The sequence below is a fragment of the Dreissena polymorpha genome, chromosome 8 (genome assembly GCF_020536995.1).
Source record: "Dreissena polymorpha isolate Duluth1 chromosome 8, UMN_Dpol_1.0, whole genome shotgun sequence".
Classification (NCBI taxonomy): Eukaryota; Metazoa; Mollusca; class Bivalvia; order Myida; family Dreissenidae; genus Dreissena; species Dreissena polymorpha.
In genome coordinates this window covers 74,260,462-74,283,531 of record NC_068362.1, presented here as the reverse complement: position 1 = coordinate 74,283,531, position 23,070 = coordinate 74,260,462, and the positions used below count along the sequence as shown (strand labels likewise).

General features: G+C 34.0%; 3 protein-coding genes across 5 annotated transcripts in view; 2 read left to right on the top strand and 1 right to left on the bottom strand.

The window, feature by feature from the left end:
- LOC127841977 (WD repeat-containing protein 91-like) overlaps positions 1-3,354 on the top strand; it is a 38,599-nt gene extending 35,245 nt beyond the window's left edge. The window contains exons 18-19 of the mRNA XM_052371207.1: positions 390-581; positions 1,488-3,354. Coding sequence (XP_052227167.1) covers positions 390-581; positions 1,488-1,649 — 354 coding nt within the window. The 3' untranslated portion in view covers positions 1,650-3,354. The remainder of the gene's footprint in view (positions 1-389; positions 582-1,487) is intronic.
- A 59-nt stretch (positions 3,355-3,413) lies between these two features.
- On the bottom strand, positions 3,414-10,315 carry LOC127841999 (39S ribosomal protein L35, mitochondrial-like). 2 transcript variants are annotated; one of them, XM_052371297.1, is made up of 4 exons: positions 10,209-10,315; positions 5,989-6,121; positions 3,961-4,336; positions 3,414-3,580 (listed from the first exon to the last, which is right to left on the bottom strand). In XM_052371297.1, the coding sequence occupies exons 1-3, from the start codon at positions 10,300-10,302 to the stop codon at positions 3,970-3,972; spliced, it is 594 nt and encodes a 197-aa protein (XP_052227257.1). In that variant the 5' UTR covers positions 10,303-10,315; the 3' UTR covers positions 3,414-3,580; positions 3,961-3,969. The 2 variants fall into 2 exon arrangements, with proteins under 2 accessions (XP_052227257.1, XP_052227256.1); XM_052371296.1 differs by having other exon boundaries at positions 3,414-4,336.
- Positions 9,811-20,719, top strand: LOC127841981 (ankyrin repeat domain-containing protein 53-like). Of its 2 annotated transcripts, none has more exons than XM_052371236.1 (5): positions 9,811-9,873; positions 14,163-14,362; positions 14,877-15,041; positions 17,455-17,631; positions 18,131-20,719. In XM_052371236.1, exons 1-5 carry the CDS (start codon positions 9,826-9,828, stop codon positions 19,113-19,115), a joined length of 1,575 nt encoding a protein of 524 aa, XP_052227196.1. In that variant the 5' UTR covers positions 9,811-9,825; the 3' UTR covers positions 19,116-20,719. The 2 variants fall into 2 exon arrangements, with proteins under 2 accessions (XP_052227196.1, XP_052227195.1); XM_052371235.1 differs by lacking the exon at positions 9,811-9,873 and adding an exon at positions 12,363-12,718.
- Positions 20,720-23,070: the final 2,351 nt, after the last annotated feature.

Genomic DNA, 23,070 nt, shown 5'->3' with positions numbered 1-23,070 from the left:
AAATGCGATTTGAGTTTTCACTCGTCTGAGTATGGAGAGTAATGGTCAGCTTTCTAAAATCTCATATCTGAGTTGTAGGGAAATGCACATATTCCTCTTCAAACTCATATTTGAGTCAGACTTAAAACTATTAATTTTTTTACCCAACTCATCACAAAATTTGAAAACAAACAAACAAAACCCTTTAAGGTGAGTAAGTCAGAATATTGACTTTAGTACATTTTCGTTATACTAGGCCCTTGTCTCTATTGCAGATGTGTGAGTGGAGCAGTTATACTAGGCCCTTGTCTCTATTGCAGATGTGTGAGTGGAGCAGTTATACTAGGCCCTTGTCTCTATTGCAGATGTGTGAGTGGAGCAGTTATACTAGGCCCTTGTCTCTATTGCAGATGTGTGAGTGGAGCATGCACAAGACTGGAAAGAAGCTGCGTGACCTGCCCCTGCCCCAGGGATCTGTACCGGACTACAGCGCCCTCGAGGGATCCAACAGCAAGGAGATTCCCGCGGGAAAACTGCTCGCATTGGACACCGACGGGAAATACTTGCTGGGTAGAAATGGGATTAGCTCGGAAATCTATCAGGTTTGTACTTTCTTGCCATCCACCCCACAACTACAAAGGATTATGTTCTGAATCATACAAATAATCATATTTTAAAATTATGCGTGTTACTTGTGCGTAGTTATTACAATGGGCTGAGTTTAGATTCAGATTAAATGTTCTAAGTCAAGTGGCATTGTGCTTTGCTTAAGTACATGTATCTAGTTGAGATCTAAATTCTCATGAGTAGAGGAGAGTAATGTTACACAAAAATCAAATGAAACATACTGTTGTATCATCAGTCTGTTTGAACTGAAATCTCGAACCTGCGATAATTCAAATGGTACTCAGGCTAGGTTGTTGAAACTTGATATGTGGATAGAGGGTCATATGGGCAAAGCTAGTATACACCTTCTAAAAATATTTTCATCTGACAAAAGTTGTGGTTGCAATTGTGACAGATGCATTGGTTACTGACATACTAGTATTTCAAAAACTAAAATCTGGATCCTGAACTAAAAAGTATTGAAGCAAAGTTGATGAAACTTGTCAATTGGATAGAGGGAGATATGGAGGTTATATCAGTTTTTATCTGCCTATCAATCCAAAAAGTCTGGATCCTGTTCTTAAGCTAAGGGAAGAATCTCACAATGGGGATAGAGACCTACATGGGGAATATGCATGTTATTTCCATTTCTTTTTGTCAGATAAAAAGTGGTTGCTACGGTTTCAGAAATAATTTATAAAAAAATTATAATCTAGATCCTGCAACAGCTCAAAAAGTACTGAAGGAAGATTGACACGACTCAGTATATGGATAGAGGACCATATGGAGAATATGTACATTATATTACTTTTTCAGCAGACAAATAGTGTGGTTACTATGGTTACAGAAACAAATGACGACTTAAATCTGCATCCTGCGATAACTTAGTACTTTATTTCCAGATGAACTCCAGTGACCCTGGAATGGTTCCAGTAATGACTGTGAAAGGTCATAGGTCATCACCAATAACAACTGTAGACTGGTCTCCAAACATTGACACAAAAATATGCTTGACTGGTGACATGAACGGAAGCATTATTGTATCAACGTTGCTTACTCAGTAGCTGATGTAATTTATCAAAAGTGTGCAAGTTGATATTCCACTATGTTTTGTTAATTGCTATCTTCTTAGTTATATCGTGTGACTAAAAAAAGGTTGATAGCATTTTTTTTTAGTTTAAATATTAGAACCTCCAATGTGATGGGAAATTGTGAATTATGTTATAGAACTGTGTCTTTTCTGGCAGTGAAGTTTACTCAGTCTTGTTTTGTATCAAAGAATTGTTATATTATTTGAATCTTTTTACTTCAAAATATAACTGTAATAAATGTTGTTACACATTCAAAAACAGGTCTTCATGTTTAAGAAATTAAATTATTACTACAGTATGTCAATGTTTTTGTAAAATAATTGTTATATATTTAGTTAACCGATTACAATTAGCTGCTCTGTATTGTTTTACACTGAAGATTGTTTTATAAAGGATTATTTTTTGTTTGTAAATATATATACATATTGTGTACAAATATACATATTGTTTACACATAAACATAGTGTGTACACATGTACACAGTGTGTATACTCCATTCTGATCAGGGCTGAAGTGTTTTTTCCATTGATCACATGGATTTTCTAACCTTTGTTAGTCTTTTGCCAAACTTGCTAAGAAACTCTGTTCATCAAGTCATACTTTTTCTTATTTATTGATCCTAACAAAAACTGCTGGACCCAAAAAACATGTACATGGTAATATATGCTGGTTGCTCTCAGACTGACATTTCCTGATTACATGCAGGTTCACAGGAAATTGTGCCAGGCAATTTCAGGCAGATTGCTATAGTTAATTATAATTTTTTACAAGCAAAATTGTTTTAATTGGAATAAGTGAGTTATTGAATAAATTAGTACGACCGGTAATTGTAAATAAGTACTTAAATTTGTTAATATTTTCGTTGCATCATCATACCTGCATTTTCAAGAAAACATTGCATCCTATAATTTTTGGTGCATGCAACACTCTTGATACAACAAAAGAGTGCACTATAGTGCAACATTTTGTTTATTTTCATTTTGTGTTTTTTGCAGCCATTTTCTTTTTTTAAGCGAAAAAGTGAAAACAACTTTATAAGAGAAAACAAGGATGAATAGAACACCAGGCATATATTTGCATAGCATTGAAATTTGAACAATTCTCCTAGGCTTAAGGTTTAGTTTTTCTAATCCTCGCTAAATAAACCTATTTGAATTACACTTACCTAGAATTCTTTATGGGCTTATTTTGCGGTCTCGCTAAATACTCAATAGGTATATACATGCATAAACATTGTTTTAGGTTTTAATATGTCTGATGTTCACATACATTTAAAAGTTTTCTATTTATTTTATAAGTATGTCTGTATTTATGGAGATTTGAGATTATTTTATGTATCTTCAAAGATTTATATTAAAATAATAGTTTCAATAAATTAATATCTAACTTGTTGTCTAACCGAACATTCAATGAAACATTCAATTTTAGATCAGCAAAAATGATATTTTGTATGACTTATGCTTTAAAAATTGTAAGGTCATTTTTGGAAATTTACCTGAAATTGTATGTTCCTTGTCAGTCTTGATATTATATCATTATTTTGTACTTTTTGTAGACTGTCACTTTCATCAAAACTCATAAGTATGTTTACTTGCACTGAGTAGTTAATGGTTAATTGTTGCACAAAATGTTTAATCTGTTGTTATTCTGGGTAACAGTGCAATAAAATTAAAATTTGTGATTGTGTTACTTAAGTTCATCAATATGGGGATAATAATGGAACAACATTTATATACATGTAATTCTATTTGCTCAATTTATTGTTTTATAATCACAATTAGTTTGAAGGATTGTTACCAAAAAGCAAATACATCGCACCAATAAGACATTAGGTTCCTTTCTTTTAAACTGAAGTAAATTTGTCCCTGTTTGGCTTGATTCCTTAGCATCAAAGTACACAATATCTGTAAAAGGCAAAAAAGGACAATAGGTTTTTAAATACTAAACCTCGACTTGCCCTAAGCATGTATTTTAAAATAAAGTTATTTTTTAAGGTGAGTATTAATTTTTTAAGGCATTGCAAAAGGGCTGAATTGATAAATCATAATATTTTTAAATTATATAAATTTTTATATTCAATTTATCAGCATAAGCATTAACTTAATAAGGGTTACAAAAAGTGTCCATCAATCATTTACGTTATAGACCATTGATTGTAACTTGACAGTATCAAACAAAAACCATCACATTTGATGATATGAATCACATCTGTTCACATTTAGACGTGGACTGATAAACAAGATTCATTGACAACGAATGATAACCATGATACAATACAGCTAACCATCAATGATCAAGGCAGGAATTTCGGCGGAGAATATGATCCCTGCATACCAGGACCAGTTCTTTTATAATAGGGTGCATATGGGTCGTCAACATAATGTCTGTGTTTCCTCCAGTAGGGAGATGTCATCTTGTCAAACAGTTTAGCACGACTTTTATTGCAGAACACATGCTGCTTCCCTCTGGCTATTATCCAGTCCGGTTTATTCCACTTGTGTTTATTGCGGCCAGCTCTCGCGTGGATGTATATTCCCCAGGGTAATCTGAAGAACCTGCTAGGAACGGATCGCACTGATTTCTCTTTGCCCCTCCTGATGCTAAACGTCACCTTAGACCGAACAGCATTGAAGACTGGCAAACTAATGTTCAACAGGGATCTGAAAGCACAATCCGCAGTAGAGTTTACCTTTATACCTTTACTCTTGAGTTTTCTTCCATAAAAAGTGTTTAACTGCTTGAACAATTAGACAGTCTGAAAACTGAGTTGACAGGTAATGAAAGAATATGTCCCCCAAAAAGATTAATTGCATGTGGTTTATTGATTTCCTTCAAATAATTAAAAAAATACAAAATTTGTATATTGTTTGCAGTGAAAAACCTCTATACCTGACAATTTGGTCCATCCTATTTATTTCCCTATACAATCAGGGTTTTTTTATCTGTTTTTGGGGAAAGGGCCTGGCCTTTTTTGACGGGAAAAAAATAGTGTGAAACGCTGTATTTTGGAGAAAAATAAGTTAAGTCTTAAATAATATATTAAACATATTTTACTGTTTCTAAAACAAATTCAAGGCAACAGATAATTAAATTATTCAATATTTTTCTTTTTTCTACACTGGATCAGGTTAACTTATATTATTATTTTATTTATTTTTTAGATATCATTGTTTTGGGGAAAATTTCTGTAAAAGGGGAAAAATACATCTTGGGGAAAGGGCCGATATTCTGTAGGTCTCAATTAAGGAAGAAAAAAACTGCTATACAAACATACATAAAATATTTCCGCTACATCGGTATCCTTTTAACACATTTATGCCTAGTGGATTCTCCCATCCTTTTAAATTGGATCAATATATTTACAAAATTAGGGATGTCTAGTATATTTATTTCTATATTTAGAATATTTCTTAATGAAATTCCTTTAAGCAAACGGCACAGACTCAGATGAGACGCATCATGCGTCGTCTCACCTGGGTCTACGCTGTTTGCCAAGGCCTTTTTTTCTAGACACTAGGCATAAATGGGTTAATTCTTAAACCGAGTTTGGATTAAAATTGGGTCATGTCAAAAATATTCTATCCTCCTGAACCATTGACCACTTTGTTTACTGCACATAAGACTTTAGGATAAAAAAACACCTTGTGAAGACAGAATAGCAGACTAATGACACACACAATTAACAGTAAAAATCAAAAAGTAATTCAATAGACAATTTATGCTGGTGATGTATACCCATTTAAAGAAGTGCTAATACTGATCATATTTACACAAAACAAACGTGCACTTCTTAAAGTGATGTTTGTTTTTGTGTGTGGAGAATCATGATCTTTCTTAGGAAAATAATTTTTCATCATGCTTTTGTCTATTTTTGGCCAGATTATAGGGATTTTAAAAGTATTTCTATTTAAATATTCATTTCAGAAATATTACAAATGGCAAAACTGCTAGTAGAATTGTCTCATGAATACAAAAGCAAATTGATCAAACTGTCACAAAAATGTTTGTAATGATGTTGTTTTAATATTGACAATGCAATACCTTCCTCATTGACAAATAACTTTATACTGAATTATTGTTGAGCATTGCCAATGAATAACAATAATTGGTAAAATATGTTGACAATGTGTTTTTACTAGATTATCGGTACAGTTAAGCTTCTGCGTATAGATTCTAATTCTTGTCTAAAGGAGAATACCTTCTAAACTGGAATGTTATTGTGGTCCCTGGAGTGTCCAGTTTAGAGGGGTTTCACTGTAGTTACATTTACTTGATTGTAATTGTCTCTATCAGTTCTTGTAAAATAATTTACCCTTGTGCGTTTCTGTTGATGGCTGAAGAAAATGTATTGCTTCCTTGGCATGACAAAGGACTTGGCAACGATGACAGACATCTCTGAATACGCTGCAAGTTACAACTTGCTGAGAACGCCCTGTAGATTCCACCTACAATATGCAAAATTTATAGGGTGCATAATTATTAAACAAGAGGGTCAAATCACAACTTGCTGTAAATTTTGTGTGGATTCCATTTAAAATATACAATTTTTTTAGGGTATGTTAAAGGCTGCTCACCAGAGACTTAAACTTCTTTTGTGAAACTGTTGCGATGTTTTTGTAACCAATTATAAAATTGATAGAGGAACCATTCAAACAAATGGTCTGCTACCATTTTCAAAATCTGCAGAAACATTACGATAATAAGTTCCCCCAAATGAAGCCAATATTGTCAAAATTGAACCAAGGGGCATGATTTCAAAAACCTTAGTACATGTAGAGGACCACCGTACAATGTTTCATGTCGAATACAGAACCTCTTGTTCTTTCAATTTCAGAGATTTTTTAAGAATTCAATGTAAGTAAAACTAGCTACTGCCCATGGAGGGGTCGATATAACTTCTTGGCCTTGCAATTTAAAAGAGTTTTTTTTTAAATGTTAACAAGATGCATAAAGGGAACAGGTTACCATCAGGGTGGGGCCAAAATATAGAGCAATGGCATTATTTAAACAAACTTGGTATTTGGCATGTAACCACAATAATTATGATGTTACTTGTACCAATAAAATCCTTGAGTAGAACAATTATGAGTCAACAGTTGACACATTAGTGACAGTACCCATTTACCTTTTTTTAATGAGCAAATGCCACATAGGTGATGGAGATAATATTTCAATGTCACCCATCTGACATATGCTCATTTGATATATTGAATATTGAATAAAAGAAACAATAGAAAAAGTATTGAACAAGAAAAAGAAATTCCATCTTTTAATCCTTTGTATGTATGGTTGAGCAGCAAATCACTCGTATTTACCTAAATAAACATTAAACAACCGTCGAAAGATTTTTCAATTCAATGTCGTAAATATTCCGCCATTTTTGTTGATAATCTCACTGTGTAACATAGTGGGTGGGGTAAACATGATGAAGAACGTTGGAATAAGGAGAAAAACATTTAAATATAGGAGTTTATTGTATGAACCTTCATTTGTAATTTAACCCTTTCCTTGACAGCCATTTAGCCAATATAAGCCTCTCCAGTTACCACAAGACCTAGCTGCCTGCGGACCAGTGGCTGATAGCCATCTTATCAATATCAGTACCCCATCTTTACAGGCATTATTGGAAAAACGCTGTTTTATGACCCTCATTGCTTTTGAACCTGATATTCTCATAAAAATTGAAATATTATTGAAAAATACACAATATGTAAGTTTAAGCTAATAAAATTTCCTTTCCTGTGGTGTAAACTGTATGTTTCTACCTTAATTTATTGGTCAGTTATAGTCATGCAAAGTTGATCGTTGTGTGTTTTACTGTGTTTCAATGAAAATCTACCTCTTTGGAAACGCAATGGTCATTGGCTTTAAACCTGATTTTCTCATAAAAGTTGAAATATTATTGAAAAACACGCGATATGAAAGTTTTAGCTAATAAAATTTTTCCTGTGGTGTAAACTTTTGTTTCTACATTATTTTATTCATCAGTTAAAGTCATGTAAAGTTGACCGTTGTGTGTTTTACTGGGTTTAAATGCAAATCTCTTTCCAGCTCATATAGAAACTTTGCGAAATTGGTGTGTTGAATCAAATACAAATAATTATATTTTGGAATATTAATTTTTTTTCTTACTTTCCAAACTACAATTTTTCTTTCTTGAAGATTTGTTTATTTTATAAATTCATTCTGCAAGCCTCAAAATTCATGTAAATTCTTATAAATAACTATAGAAAAACACAGAGTTTCTCAAACAACTTCATGCATTTTCAAAATCAATTGTATTATTTCTTATAAAATTCGTACGATACTTGGTATTTCTATTACATTAATTCACCAAATGATTTATAAACATTTATAGATACCGGTAACAATTTAATTGGATGTTGCATAATGTGCCATGAATATTCATATAATGAATTTGCATTTTATTACCGATCGAAATCCGGCAATGTCGGCGTCTTCAATAAGTCTTCAGTTCGTGTATTTATTTGCAAAATTCCAATTTTAAGTGGCTACTTTATTATCAAATACTCCAGTTTATCTGATCGCCGACATGTAACTTTATAACCCAGAAGTCGCCGACAAACCCTTGTATTCGTGTACCAAATTACAAAACGCCTAGGTAACATGGCACGCGCGCCAATGTCATCTGAAGACTTCTGCTGCGTCCGGTAAACATGTTTATTCAAAGTGTCTAGAACCCGTGTTTCTTATCCCTAAATATTAGATTAGCACGTGCGCTATTAATTATTATTGGTCAGTTCAAAGGCATATTGAAGACTGCGAACTGCGTCTTTGTTTTATTGCCCAATCAAGCACCGATAATCCAATATCCTGTGTATTACGAAACACAAACTTTAGATAAGCGCGTGTCGTTTGTAAAAACATTTTAGTGTACATGCCATTAAACATATCGATGTAATTCTCGTATATGATCTCGGAAACAAACATTTACGATATAATGGAATCAAACAACAATAAGAATGAAATCGATTTACACCCAAATGATATTATATCCCTATGGAACGTGTTTATTTTTGCGACATTTTTAACGAGTTATTAATTCGTTTTCTGAAAATGTCCAAATTAAATTCGGTTCGAGAATAGCAGTTATTTTAGGACATTACGAAATGCCTGAAGTGCGCACATCCCGGAACGTGATTTACGCATGTCAAATGGTAAACCCTTGTCTTGATTGGTCGCCAATTGCATCATAACTTTAAATAGCAACATTACCGGATGTTTACTCGACAGTTTAGAAAAATGATGAACGCAGGTGTATATGCATTTCTGTTACACTTAAAACGTCATTTTAAGCATTTAAATAGCAAATTAAATCGTGCCGCGTAAAAACGCGTATATATCAGGTAATAGATAGGGTAGTAGAAATGCGTAGATAACAGGGAATCGATACAGGCGTAGATACGCGTATTTGACAGGGAATCGATATGGTCGTAGAAACGCGTACCTGTCAAGGAAAGGGTTAAGATAAGATGATTAAACTTTCAAACTCAAAACCACGTTGTTTGTATTAGTCAAATATTCGGTTCAGGAGGTGGCGAATACTGAATACGATTCGTCCACAGCCGTATTCAAGTAATTCGAATATCTGAATGTATCGTTACAGCCCTAGTTTGAAAACACTTGGTAGAGGAACACCGTACGTACTATGAAGTAACATAACAAAGATAAAATCTCGCGGCCTTGTTATTTTAGAGAAGATTTGTTATATATTTTGCTATATAAGTCTAGTCATATTAATTCTGGGGCGTAACCATGTTAGACCCCAAAGGAATGACTTGAGCCACTAAAGTAGAGGACCACTTGATGATGTAACACACCAAATATAAAGCCATGGAATGTAAGATTCCCAATAAGATTTTGAAGTTTTAATTGCTTAAATCTATTTTAAGATAAGGAGACTTTCATAGGAAATAAACAAAATTAGTTTGATAAAATTTGAAAGATGGTTATGACATCCAATGATCTATCCTGTAATGTTTGATGTAAATCTGACAAGCTATTCATAAGGAGACATACAAGTGACGGCACGGATACCCAGAGTTACAAACAAAACAGTATCCTAAATGTTCCATGTGAGAACTTTAAGGCTGTGCATATGTATGGTACTAAAAATCCAAAATCTTTCATGAACAACTTCCATGACATCAGAACCATTCCTTGTTCTTGTGATAAGGTGAGCAAAATTGTATATTCACATACATCATATATTTGCTATAAATGTTAAGTCATAGCATAATTGGTGTGTCAACAAATGAAGTGTGTGGTCGATGTTGTTGTAATTCCTTTCTGTTCTAATATATTATTGTCTATTGAGTGATTTGAAATTTTGAGTGACCTTCAAGTTCAAATTCTGTCGCGAAAACTCACAACTAGCATTAGTCATTTAAGACCCGTGTATTAAAACACAAAAAGCATGAACACAATACAATGGCTCATTAACTTTTATTATATGGAGCACAATACAATCCGTAATGTGTAATTATTTGACGGGAAAATACTTCAACTAACCTGCTAGATTTCTAGCCATGGGCGCCGCCATATTGATTATTCGGCTAAAATACACTGATTTCAATTTGTTCATGACATCGTTTGAATATAGCATCAAGATTTTTCGGTTCCAGCCTTTCTTTTAAAATGTATGCACAATATATGGGATTTTTCTAAGATGAATCTCGATAAATTCATATTTTCATTTTCATGAAGAACAAAAATTGAAAAAAAATGGCTGATTTTGGTGTTTCTAAATTGTCTTCAAGAAAATTTATATCCAGGTACCGGTACGTTATTTCAAGTAATAAATATTGTTAATGGTATGCATTCAAATTATTCATATGTAGAACGCATATGATCGTTTAAGAAAGCAATATATCCATCTTTCATGTTAAAAAACTTAACATATATAATAATTAAGAACGAGCACAAGTGCGTGGTAATTCGATTATCTGCAAAAATTACATACCAGTAGATAATAATTTATGTTAATTCTACCACAGACTCTAGATGTCAATATACGCTCCGTGATTGTACGCAAGTTAACGAGGGGATGACAAACCATAGACACAAAAGTAAAAATGTGAGCGTTCAAACGCGAATCCGTTCATCCTTTTTCTGTTATTTTTATGTCACAACTTTCAGAGGGATCGAGGACATCTTTATCAGTTTCCGTTCGTACGTCGGATTTTATATCATGAATGTGTACATAAAAAAATATTGTTCTTTTAGGTTTAAAGTTCAAGAATATGTTTACCAGCAATTTAATTTGTGCGCGATATTTTTCATAATTTTGAAATACCAGAGTTATCTATGGCGGCATCCGTGCCATAAGTTCACACATTTAGTTTATAATGATAACAGCTAAGACATGGATAGAAAAGGATAGGCAACTGTTATTTTTATGAATCTGTGAGTTTTAAATACTGTTATACTCTGTTTTTTATTGCATGTGTGGTATTTTAACCGGGCAGTTCAATTGAAAATCGCTTTTATACTCGTGATTGACAATATTTTGTCCGCCTAATAATTCTGTCTATGATGGATCGAGTTAAAAATAACTTGCTAAGTGATCAGTATAATCAAGTGGGCGTCACGCGCAAAAAGGTATATGGTCAATGTCACAATTCAATATCAAAAGTCGCATTTCGCCCCCTTGGTTCAAAAAGGTACCATGTGTCATTGAAACTATAAGGCAGATGGTACTTTTTTGCACCAATGGGGCGATTTAGAAATTATTTAATGACCTTTTGTCCCGAGCATGGTGAGGCGCACGCAAAAATCTAGGTCGATTGATTCTTGGTCAATGTAACACTTCAAGGTTTTTTTTAAAATGTGTTCACGATATGTATAAATTTGAAGAAACAGTTAAGACCATAGGATCAAGGCCAATGTCCTAATTCAAGGTCAAAAATCAAATTAGCAATTTCGTACTTGATACTTTGTCGGAAGCATGGACCAATTTTTAAATAACTTTGCATAATTAAGTGATCAGCTTTATGAGACGAAGTGTCATGCGAAAGAATCAATTACATAACAATTCAATATCACAGGTTAAATTTAGTGTGTATTGTTTTGTTTTTCAATTAATTTAAAAGTAATCTGCTTGATGAGCTGTAATGTTACCATCAAAAAGCAAGGTCGCGGTCAACACTCATGGTCCATATCAAAATTAAGACATAAAACATATCAAATCAAGATAAAATGGACAAATAAGTATAAGAGCAAATTAGCGATTTTGAAATGACAATTGTTACACGCATACATTGTGGCGTAGGCGTAGACTATAACACTTTAATAAATAGTTCCTATGTAGACAGTCGAATTTATTTAAAGCAAAATGTAAAATTAGATAAATCATTCGAGAAAATCTCCCAACTTTTACTGAAAAAAACACTCTGAGGGACGTATCTGGCGCTAATAACGTTATTTATAAATTAAATAACCAAAATAATTTTTTCATTGAGAAAATATTATTTTTACATTGAGAAAATATTTTTTAAGGGAATTCAGCAAATAGCTTCATTAATTTAATGAATACACAAATCATTTGACACGCCATTCGACACAAGACAACAACCTCCGCGCAGTGATTTGACGGGAACCAGCATAGTTGTATGTGAGAGCAAGGAACGACAACTCTGCATGGAGATTGATAAGACAAATAAAGAATCCTCCATAAAAATGTGTAGTGCACTCTAGCCTTTATTTTCGCTAAATTTTATTGTTTCATATTGATGTTCCCGTGTAAACAAATGGAAAAATTAGTGCTGAACGTTTTTGGGAAATTTAATTGACATTAAAAAACGCCAGCATAACATTTAAGTAAAATGTCACTTGAAAACCCAGCTCAAAACAATACTTCATCGTCGGCGCGACCATTTCGTCGGCGAAGAACTAAGGTCAATAATGACAAAAAGATTCAAGATGACGAGTTCATGGCCGCAGCAATCGGTGATGTTGAATGGCTGCGACAAAGCTTACGAGACCAAAATCTAGAAAATGGCCAAATAAACTATGATAAAAATGTAATTCTTTGCTTTACCATTGGGTATGAAGGTATTTTTATGTATTTTTTCGTGACAGGTGTCCGCCATTTTGTTTACACGGTTGTCAAGCACATGCTAAGAGTGATATTCCCAATACAATTGATGTTTCCCGTGCATTGAATGGGGTGTTTTTAAAATAAATATGTTGAGTTTTAGTTGTCTGGCTGTCTTTCCATATTGATGTTTTAACAAACCAGTTATATGAATGTATCAAAAGTATGAGTTATATGCATAAGACCCACAAGTAAATATATGGAAAGAAAGCAAAAGCATATTCTATAGGATTACAAAAATGTAAATGTACAAGAAATATCTTAAAAAAATATTTGGAGCATATATTCAAATATGAAATAAAGTTAAAAAAGGAATGTTTTTAGACAATTTATTTAAAACAAAGTTTTCTTTGTTGTTGTTTTTTTCACTTGTTAGCTGCATATCCACTGCATGAAATGTGTTTGATTTAAGTGCATGTATATTAAAACCACACAATAGTGTTTGTAAATAAAATCTATACTATTGGAGATCACATAATATTTTTCCTTAAAAGGCTTATTATGAGTATATTTCTTCAACATTGAAACATATCATGGCATTTTAGTATTTGAGTAACATGAAGTTTTCTTTTGACACATGAAAAGCACATCTTAAGAGCTGCATAATGTGAAAAAAGTCTTATGGTGTATCAGCCAGTGTAGCTCAAGCCCAGCCTGAGCAGTTTGTTATGGAGCTATGATGTCCGCTATAAAATCAAGCAAGTCTTCATGGTCTTATAAGGGGTCTCCTGACCAGACTGCAAGATGCGTAGGCTGAACTTAGGCAATGCTGGTTCCATATGGCATAAGACCCATATTTGCATGAATTGATGTGTTTCTTTTAAAATCTCATTGTGTCTTGTGAATAGAACATCTTAGCACAATACTTTTGATAGAAAATATAAGTCAAACTGTGTTATTTATAGCAAAGTTGCTAATTTCGACAGCCTATTCAGGCTTTCAGGAACGATTTCCAGATGGGCTGACCGAGTACAGCAAACATTTGTTGTTAGATAATTTAAAGATTTCCCTGTTATCATGACACTATACTATTTTGGTAGTGTTTGTTTTCTTATTGTGAAAGCAACACTATTAAGATAACAACATTTATTGATAGTCCTTAATGTCTTCCACTGTTGATTTAGTGACGGAGTACTGACTTACTCAGGATCAGCAGGCGATTCATAGCATAAACCTATTTACGGCAGATTCTGGAGATAGTCAATATTTCACGATTGAGTATTAACTCTTTAATTATTGGAGATGGCTTTAATGCATAATCTTAATCTTAATCAAATCCAGTACAATTTTAGAGTCATGTTGTTTACAAAAATGTAAGTTGGGGGAAAAAACAATGAATCTGCACCACGTATTCTTCTATTGCTTTTCAGGGTTTAACTGCGCTTCACCTGTCGGCGATTCATGGTCGTCTGGAGTGCCTCAAGTTGCTGATAGAGAAGTACAAGTTTGACATCAACCTGGCCAGCAGCACGGGTTGGAGGGCTATCCACCTGTGCATCAGTAACCAGACTGGGAAACGCGCCATAACCTGTTTGCAGTACCTCCTTGATAAGAAGGCAGATGCTTCTATGTAAGATAATTCATTTTGTTTTATTTTATCTTTTTGCTTTAACAAATCTGATGTATAGGATTATTTTAATTAAATAAACCAGCATCTTCAAGAGATCAGAAAATGAATAATTGAAATTATACTAGTGGATCCAGTTAAGTTGAGAACTATTTGTTACGGAAATCTGCATAATGGATGAGTAATAACTCTTCTTATTGCATGTTATGAGTTATTTAACTGTGAAGTTGTAGTCAATGAAATCTGCCATAAAAAAAATTAATGATGCAAGTTTGTTATGTAGATCTATTTGTATATCTGAGCGAACAATGTCTGTAATTATAATTAGAGTACAGGAAAGCAAATCTAATGTATATTGGTACATAAAAATAAAAGTAACCATCATGTACTTCAATAAGACAAAATAACATAAAATTAATACTGGTAGTTAAAGTATTATGCCTGCCATCTCACCACAACTTATGCTCAAACGTCAACCCAAAGATCACTTCTACCATGAGAACCCTTCTGTTTTCAGTGGTAATGATGATGGCATTACGCCTTTACACCAGGCGGCCAGTGAGGGACATGTTCAGTGCCTTAAGATGCTCATAGATGTGGGGGCGAAGATTGATGGACAGGACTGTAGAGGCCACACACCACTAGATCTTGCTAAACTCTGGGGGCATCGTAAATGTGCCAGGTAAGCAGACATATCTATTAGGGCAGCCGACCTATCGTTATGAATGTATGGTTACCAGCCTATTAATTAGTGTAATTTATTAGTCCGCTACCGGTTGCACCGAATTGTGGTTTTCTGGATCCTGTGATAACTTTGTAAGTTTTTAATATTTTTTCATGAAACCAGAAACATGGATAGATGGCATTATGGACATTATGCACGTCATTTCATTTTGTTCCTACGGCAAAAATTCCGGTTGCTATGGCAACAAATATATATTAATAAATCTGGAATTTCTGACAATGGTGGAGCCGTTAGGGGACTTATATTGCTTGACAATAGTCTTGAATTATGCATTTTTTTTTGTTCATTATGATAAAATTGTTGGCATATGACAGGGGTAGGTAACTTGTGTGGGTAAAGTGTAGATGTTATGTCTTACAGTAATACTTTAGCCTTCAATTACTGGCAACAACATGTATATATTTCATATAATAATAAATTGTAAAATTACTCCTTCAGTGTATTGGTTTTGTCAGTGATTTGATAAAAATCAAAGGGAAGCATTTTACTACATTATTCAATTACTATGTAATGACTTGAAATCACATAGCTGAAAACTCAAAGGGAGCTGAAATGTATACTTGTAAAAAATGCCAGGAAATAAATGTATTTGCACAAAAAGTTTTTTATTTAGAAATAAGTTAAATATTAATAATAGCTAGAAAATGAGTTTATCAAAACTTCACTGGTACTCAAACATGCAATTACCAGGGGCGTAGCTGCTATTAGGAACAGCAGGCCCGGGCCTACAATTTTTTTGTTAACATGAACAAAAAATGCTTCAACTTCGATAAATGCATTAAAATGTTGACCCTGAGGGAGTGAGGGGTTAGAAATCTGCATTTCATATTGATATAATCCTCAGACAACGTATTCTGGTCGTGTTCAAAGGACATATCTTCCAATTATCAACTTCTTTCTATGTGCATAGATTATAGCTCGCTTCTCTTCACATGACTTGCTGTTACAAGTTTACATAGATCGCCATAGATCTACTTTTCTCCTTTTCAACACTACAGTAAGTTGTAATCGATTATCGTAGGATTTTAAAAAAACATTCCGAATGATGTTTATGACCGCGGAAATTTAAAATGGAGCACTTGCCCCCGTATCCTGATCCATTGACTGAATCCGGGTCAATTCGGTCCCTTGATGCCGAACAAAAAAATGCCGTTATAGACATGCAGAAAGTATTATTGGAAATAATTCCCATGGTTTGACTTGTGAATAAGTGGAGTGTTACACTTTTAAATGTTTCTCTGTTCCATATTGTTTTAAAATTTTGTTCTCTGGTATAAAGATAAAACAGTAAAATTTAATTCTCTGACATTGAGATAAAACAGTAAAATATCAAAGAAGAACATGCCAAAGTTTTATATTTTCTTATCTTATTATTTGTCTAGATATGCTTTAAATCTCACCACAGGCTTTATAGGATTAACAAAAAGTTTCAGGGGGAGGACCCCTGGACCCCCTGTTTTTATGTATCATATCCGGGCCTACAGCTAAAAAAATGCTAGCTACGGCCCTGATTACTGCTTTTCAACTGTACAGCATACTGAACTTTATAATGTTTAACGCTCAGTTTCTTTCCAAACATGTCAATTCCAAAAATTTAATTCAAATGTTCTGTTCGTTTAATAATATTTTTCAAAGTTTTTAATTTAATGTTCTACAAATGACTTATTATTTAGCAAATTTTGATGATGATTACCAAAATGTGTTTTTTGCTTGAATGAATGAAAGGCCTATATTGTTTCATGTATCAATTTCTTGTAGTTTTACATCAATGCTACATTCTGATAGGATAATCTGCCCAAATGACCTGTCTTCAATTTCCCAATAATCACATACTATATGCAAATTTAAAGGTTAACAAGTGTAAATACTTGTCATAAATATTTGTTCAATGACGTCATTGATGTTGCTTTTCATTTGCTGTAAACAAGAAGACATTTAAGTTTGGCGGACTTGCTTTTTCAACAAAAATAAAAACATAACAGAAACAAGATTTATACGCCAGCATATAGAAGTCCATTTTAGCTTTTAGATTGTTTAAATTAACGCTTATATTATTTTTTGTTGTAATTATAAGAATTATAAGAATTGAATAGCAATTCCTGAATTTTATTTGTGTATTAAGTGACTGAAAAATTTGGCCTTATTTATTAATAAATTAAGCCAGTGTTTATGCAAATTATGGGTAATTTTTCGCATGTTCCTACACTGATGCCATGCAGAAAATTTATAAATTAATAAATTGCGATTACTGTATTTAAGTAATCTTCTACAACTTTGAACAAGGCCGAACAAGTCTCTTTAAAATTATTCAGTTCTCCACATATGTGCTACGCCCTTTTTTGCACTTCAGGATCATAGCTGCGGAGATGTGGCAGCAGGGAAAGGACAACGTTGCCAAGGAGATGGTTCAGCTGCGCAAACTCAAGATGCAGCAGGTGCTCCGGGAGATGGAGCTGGAGGCGGAGTTTAGGGCAGAGCATGAGCACTACAGCGACGAGGCCTTCAAGCAGTGGCTGGCCAAGAGAGGGTAAGGATGACGTCTGTTGGGCCATTGATGTTTGCTTCTTGCCATCATTTTGGGTTGAAATTCTTCATTTTTGCAGTTTTGGATGGATTGTAAATAAGTTTTAGCAGGGTGAAAGAATCTTTGGCAAAGACAATTTTTAGAAATAAACTGCATGTTTAAAAAAAAATATAAGGGTAACAGTGATGTCTTTTCAAATCTTTATTTGTGCTGACATTAAAACATAATGTCACAATTTGTGACTTGAAAATCACAATTTATATCCTTAATTCCTGTTCAAGAAACTTAACAACACAAATGTTTTCATAATTTGAACAGTAGTTTGTACTTGAATGCCATGGAAAATAAACTTCTAGTCAGGGCAAAATACAAAAAACATCAATTTATTTAAGGCAGTGATAACTCTGAGTGAGTTAACAAAAAAAGGAAGTTAGAAGATATCTATTATCCACAAAACGTCTTAAAGTCTAAAGGCAATAATTGTTCAAATTATCTTTTACAGCTATGATCCTAACATGCCAACAGGACCAAAACCTAAAGAAAAAGAGAAGGAGAAAGCTGCAAAAACTACAGAAAAGGCACCCACAGAGTCTCTGGCAAAGGCTAACAGTATTGCTCAAAGCAGCACAGCTACCAAAAGCAAGGTAACCATGAGTCGAAGGGCAGACACGATGCCTAGCTGGAAATCTAAGAGCATACGGGAGGTCTCACCAGTAAGCAGGAAAGAAACAACCTTCAGTCAGTCTGATGATTTTGATGCTGGCCTTTACGAGAGTTCAGATAAAAAAGCTGAAGAGGCACCAGAGGAAAGACCCAAAAGTACTGGCTTCTGCAATCCAAACCCTTGGAAAATTCCTCTCAAAGTTGACGACCCTCCTTACATCACAAATCTCACTGATGATTATCCAAGAGACGAGTACACCATGATGCCAATGGTCGAGTCTGCACCAAAGTATTTTGACGGGAAATTTGGGCCAAGGTTGCATAAGAAAGATGTTAAAGAGGGAACCATTGACACGAAAAAGAAACTTCGAAAACCCAATCTCCCAAAAGAGGTGATCAAAAAGGAGCTTAGCAAAGACCCCACCACGGACGAACGACCCATATTATTCAAACCTCGACACATCCACGATGTCCAAGTAAAGAAAAAATATGACGATGAGGTTAAAGGCAAGAGCGAGGTCTCGCTACACCTGTGCGATGACATGTCATCATTCCTGTTCAAGAACAGCTTGAAAAAGGCGCCCGATGTAATGGTGAACTTGAGGTCCGGGAAGGACGAGGCACGAAGGCAACTGATGGAGATGAGCAATAGTATACTGGAGTCGCATCCCAATACACGCTCTACATCCTCCAGTAATTGGTCCTCCATTAAATTTCCCAGAGATCGCGTGATAAAGTCGCTCCATGTTATGTCCAAGCCGGATGTATTCCCTGCTATACGGGGAGAGGAGTATAGCATCGGAAGCAGAACTGCCGTGTCCTAAAAAGAGGAATGTACATCGATCATACTTTGGAATCTCACTGGATGCTAGGACTTTTCATTACAAATCATCCACAGAGTGTAATTCATTGATCATGCCAGCCTCCGCAAAAATTCCAAATCCATTATTGGCCACAAGGTCTGATAATATTGTAAAAATGTATAGTCCGTGCTCCAATTTACTGGTCAGTCAACAAAATATTGGTACTTGACTTGCATCTTTTTCTGGTTATGAGGGCAAGTACTCTGTCAGTTGTTTATGGGTCTTTGCAGTTTTATATGCTTTTTCTAGGCTGTCACACTTTTGTTGTTACAGTATGCATTATTTCATGAAAGCATTTGATCAGAGGAGGCCTTAAGTGACAGATTATTGATAATTCAAATTAGTGCATTAGTACAGAATGGAAATGAAAGCATGTGTTTCCTTCACAAGTTTTGGCCAAATATATGCTGCTGATTTTCTATAAATAGTATGATTGTTCATATACAGTAAGAATAATTTGTATATTTTTTTTATTAATTATTGAATTGTTTATTAATCAAGTTGAACTGGATTATGTTATCAAGTTTATTTGAATTCAATGAGTGTGTAACTTCATATAAGTTTATAATTATGTTGATTCAACTTACTTCAAATAATGTTACGATAATGTTTCTGCATATTGGATTTGATATTTAATATTTAGAAATCATTATTACTTGTGTATCTGTTTGTTTTATTAAGTTTTGTAAAAAAAACAACATGTAACACAAAAATATCATAATAATATATTTACATTTTGTCATTAAGTCTACCTTAGAATTGTATTTTTGATTTGAGTATGTTAAACAGGGTGTGTTGTAGAGACTAGGGTACTGTTGTATTATTGATTACATATTTTATTTTTACATGTTTTCATCTACATGCATATTATACTTAAACAGATTTTTTTTTACTGCCGATTTATTGTTCCTTGTTTTTACTGTTGTTGTAGATGAGTGTTATGTTTGTTATGAATGGTCATTTAATCTATTGTGATTCTTTTAAACATTTACTGCATATACTGCCACTTTTTTCTTTGACATTATAGACATAAGTAATTGTTGATGATGTTTAGTTTTAAGACTTCATCTTTTTAGATTCCTAATTTTTGTGTGCTGTATATTTTATTGCTCCCATTCACACATCTCATTGTGTGCCTTCTTCAAATTAAAAGACCTTAACAATAATTTGTGTTTCTGCATTTCATGAATACATCTAATTGACCACTTGCCAGTTGTAAATTAACATAACTGATCTGCCCTAACAGAAATGATCTACCCATCGGAAACCGCTTTATCTATGTCATGTTGTCCGACAAATAAACCGTGATTTGGTAATAGAACAAGCATTAAATATTATATAGACATATGTTGGCAGAGCAAATGAACTTTTGGCCACTGGTTAATTGTATGTGATACTGTTACGCCTAAAACAAATATTTTATTTATACTAATTAAAAAAGCATTTGTCCATAAGTGTAAACGAATACATTAACCATATGGTGTGCCTTTATATGTGTATGCTCTGCACTATTTTTGTGATAACCATGAAATTATGTTTTGTTTTTGAATAAATCAATGATCATTTGCACTTCTTGTCTATTTCTTTAGTAACATGTAGCTAATAGAAAAAGTAATAAAAATAACCATTCTTCACAGGTTTACTTTTATAACATAATTTTCTTTAAGCCGTTTTGTAAGTTCATATGATATTTAGTTTGAAATTATTTTGAGACATTTCTGTTTACCGGTACTTTAAAGAAAATCTTAAACATAAACCATTTGCAAATAATATTCTCTCATTAACCTTGATATAAGAAATGCAAACATAAATTCAGTCTCAACAAAGGTATCAGTAAAACTGATGGATGCTACCCAATGATGCTATGTCGATATATGGTTTAACTGTGTGGGGAAAAAAAGTGTGACATTGAAAAAATCTATTATAAGCCTTGGTGACCTTGATCCCAGTGACCTCAAACCTCATCAAAAAGGTAGAGGTTCATGCAAGGTACCTACATTCCAAATGTATAAGAGATTGGTCAAATATTGAAGGCGCTATGAGAAAATGTAACTAAAGTGACTTTGAGAAAATCTATTATTACCCTCAGTGACCTTGACCCCACTGACCTCAAGCCTCATAAAAGGTAGATGTCCATGCAAATAGAGGACCTCCATGACAAATATGGAAGAGATCGATAAAAATATTGAAGGCGCTATGAGAAACTGTAACAAAAGTGTGACGGAAAATATATTATTAGCCTCGGTGACCTTGACCCCAGTGATGTCAAACCTCATCAAAAGGTAGAGGTCCATGCAAGGTACGTACATGCCAAATATGTAAGAGATGGGTAAAATATTGAAGGCGCTATGAGAAACTGTAACAAAAGTGTGATGGAAAATCTATTATTAGCCTCGGTGACCTTGACCACAAGGACGTCAAATCTCATCAAAAGGTAGAGGTCCATGCAAGGTACATACATGCCAAATATGAAAGAGATCAGTAAAATATTGAAGGCGCTATGAGAAACTGTAACAAAAGTGTGACGGAAAATCTATTATTAGCCTCGGTGACCTTGACCCCAGTGACTTCAAACCTCATCAAAAGATAGAGGTCCATGCAAGGTACCTACATGGCAAATATGGAAGAGATCAGGAAAATTTTGAAGGTGCTATGAGAAACTGTAACAAACGTGTGACGGAAAATCTATTATTAGCCTCGGTGACCTTGACCTCAGTGACGTCAAACCTCATCAAAAGGTAGAGGTCCATGGAAGGTACCTACATGTACATGCCAAATATGGAATAGATCTGTAAACTATTGAAGGCGCTATGAGAAACTATAACAAAAGTGTGACGGAAAATCTATTATTAGCCTCGGTGACCTTGACCCCAGTGATGTCAAACCTCATCAAAATGTAGAGGTCCATGAAAGGTACCTACATGCCAAATATGTAAGAGATAGGTGAAAAATTGAAGGCGCTATGAAAAACTAACAAAAGTGTGACGGATAATCTATTATTATCATTAGTGACATTGACCCCGGTGACCTCAAACTGCATCAAAAGGTAGAGGTCCATGCAAGGTACCTACATGCCAAATATGGAAGAGATCGGTAAAGTATTGAAGGTGCTATGAGAAACTGTAACAAAAGTGTTACGGAAGTAAGAAACCCCAAACTGGCAACTATATACTCCCCATATATATATGGATAGCATAAAAATGTCAGGCCGATTGCTTAGAATGCCATTTTTTTCATTATCTAAAAATGAATTTTATCCTGACCTTTGATCGAGGGATACAGGTTTCACACTACCAAGCTGTAAACATTTATCTCATGTTTTTTGAAAATTGTCTAATAAATGATGAAATTACAGATGTTTATATACAAGCATAGTAAGTATAGCCTTCATCATTGACCCAGGGACATGGGTCTTTTGCATGTGACTATGAGGCTCCACATTGTTAAAATGTTTTGGCAAGTTACTGTTAAATTGCCTGATACAAGACTACTAAGTTACTGTGTGGACACTCTTCATGTATTTGGTCTTTGACTTCTAAGGGTTGCCCTGACTTTCAAGCTTGATTCAGAGATTTGGAAAGTGATATGCAATCAACAAATGCTGTACATGTTAATTATACTTTAGAATGTATTTGTTTATATTATAAAATAGCATTTTTTTTTATTGAATGGTGAAGTGAACAGCCTGGACACACTGTAGCGTGCCAAAATTTGATCTTTGAGCTAAGGACAAGGTTCTTACAGGCTACTCACAGTCTCCTCACTGTGAAAATGTGTACTGGCTTTTTCAAAATTCCATGCTTAATGATGAAGTTACTGAGCGGACAAACTAAGACGAATAAACACATACAATCAACAATTTCTACTGCTTCATGGAGATAACCACTAGCAGCCTCAACAAATAATAACATTTTTT

Coding starts and splice junctions, on each gene's coding strand:
- LOC127841999 (XM_052371296.1), bottom strand. CDS start 10,302: ATGCTATATTCAAACGATGTCATGAACAAATTGAAATCAGTGTATTTT. Junction 6,122..10,208: donor CATGGCTAGAAATCTAGCAG/GTTAGTTGAAGT, acceptor TGCATATTGTAG/GTGGAATCTACAGGGCGTTC. Junction 4,337..5,988: donor ATCAACAGAAACGCACAAGG/GTAAATTATTTT, acceptor TTGTGCTTTCAG/ATCCCTGTTGAACATTAGTT.
- LOC127841981 (XM_052371235.1), top strand. CDS start 12,521: ATGTCACTTGAAAACCCAGCTCAAAACAATACTTCATCGTCGGCGCGA. Junction 12,719..14,162: donor AAATAAACTATGATAAAAAT/GTAATTCTTTGC, acceptor ATTGCTTTTCAG/GGTTTAACTGCGCTTCACCT. Junction 14,363..14,876: donor AAGAAGGCAGATGCTTCTAT/GTAAGATAATTC, acceptor TTCTGTTTTCAG/TGGTAATGATGATGGCATTA.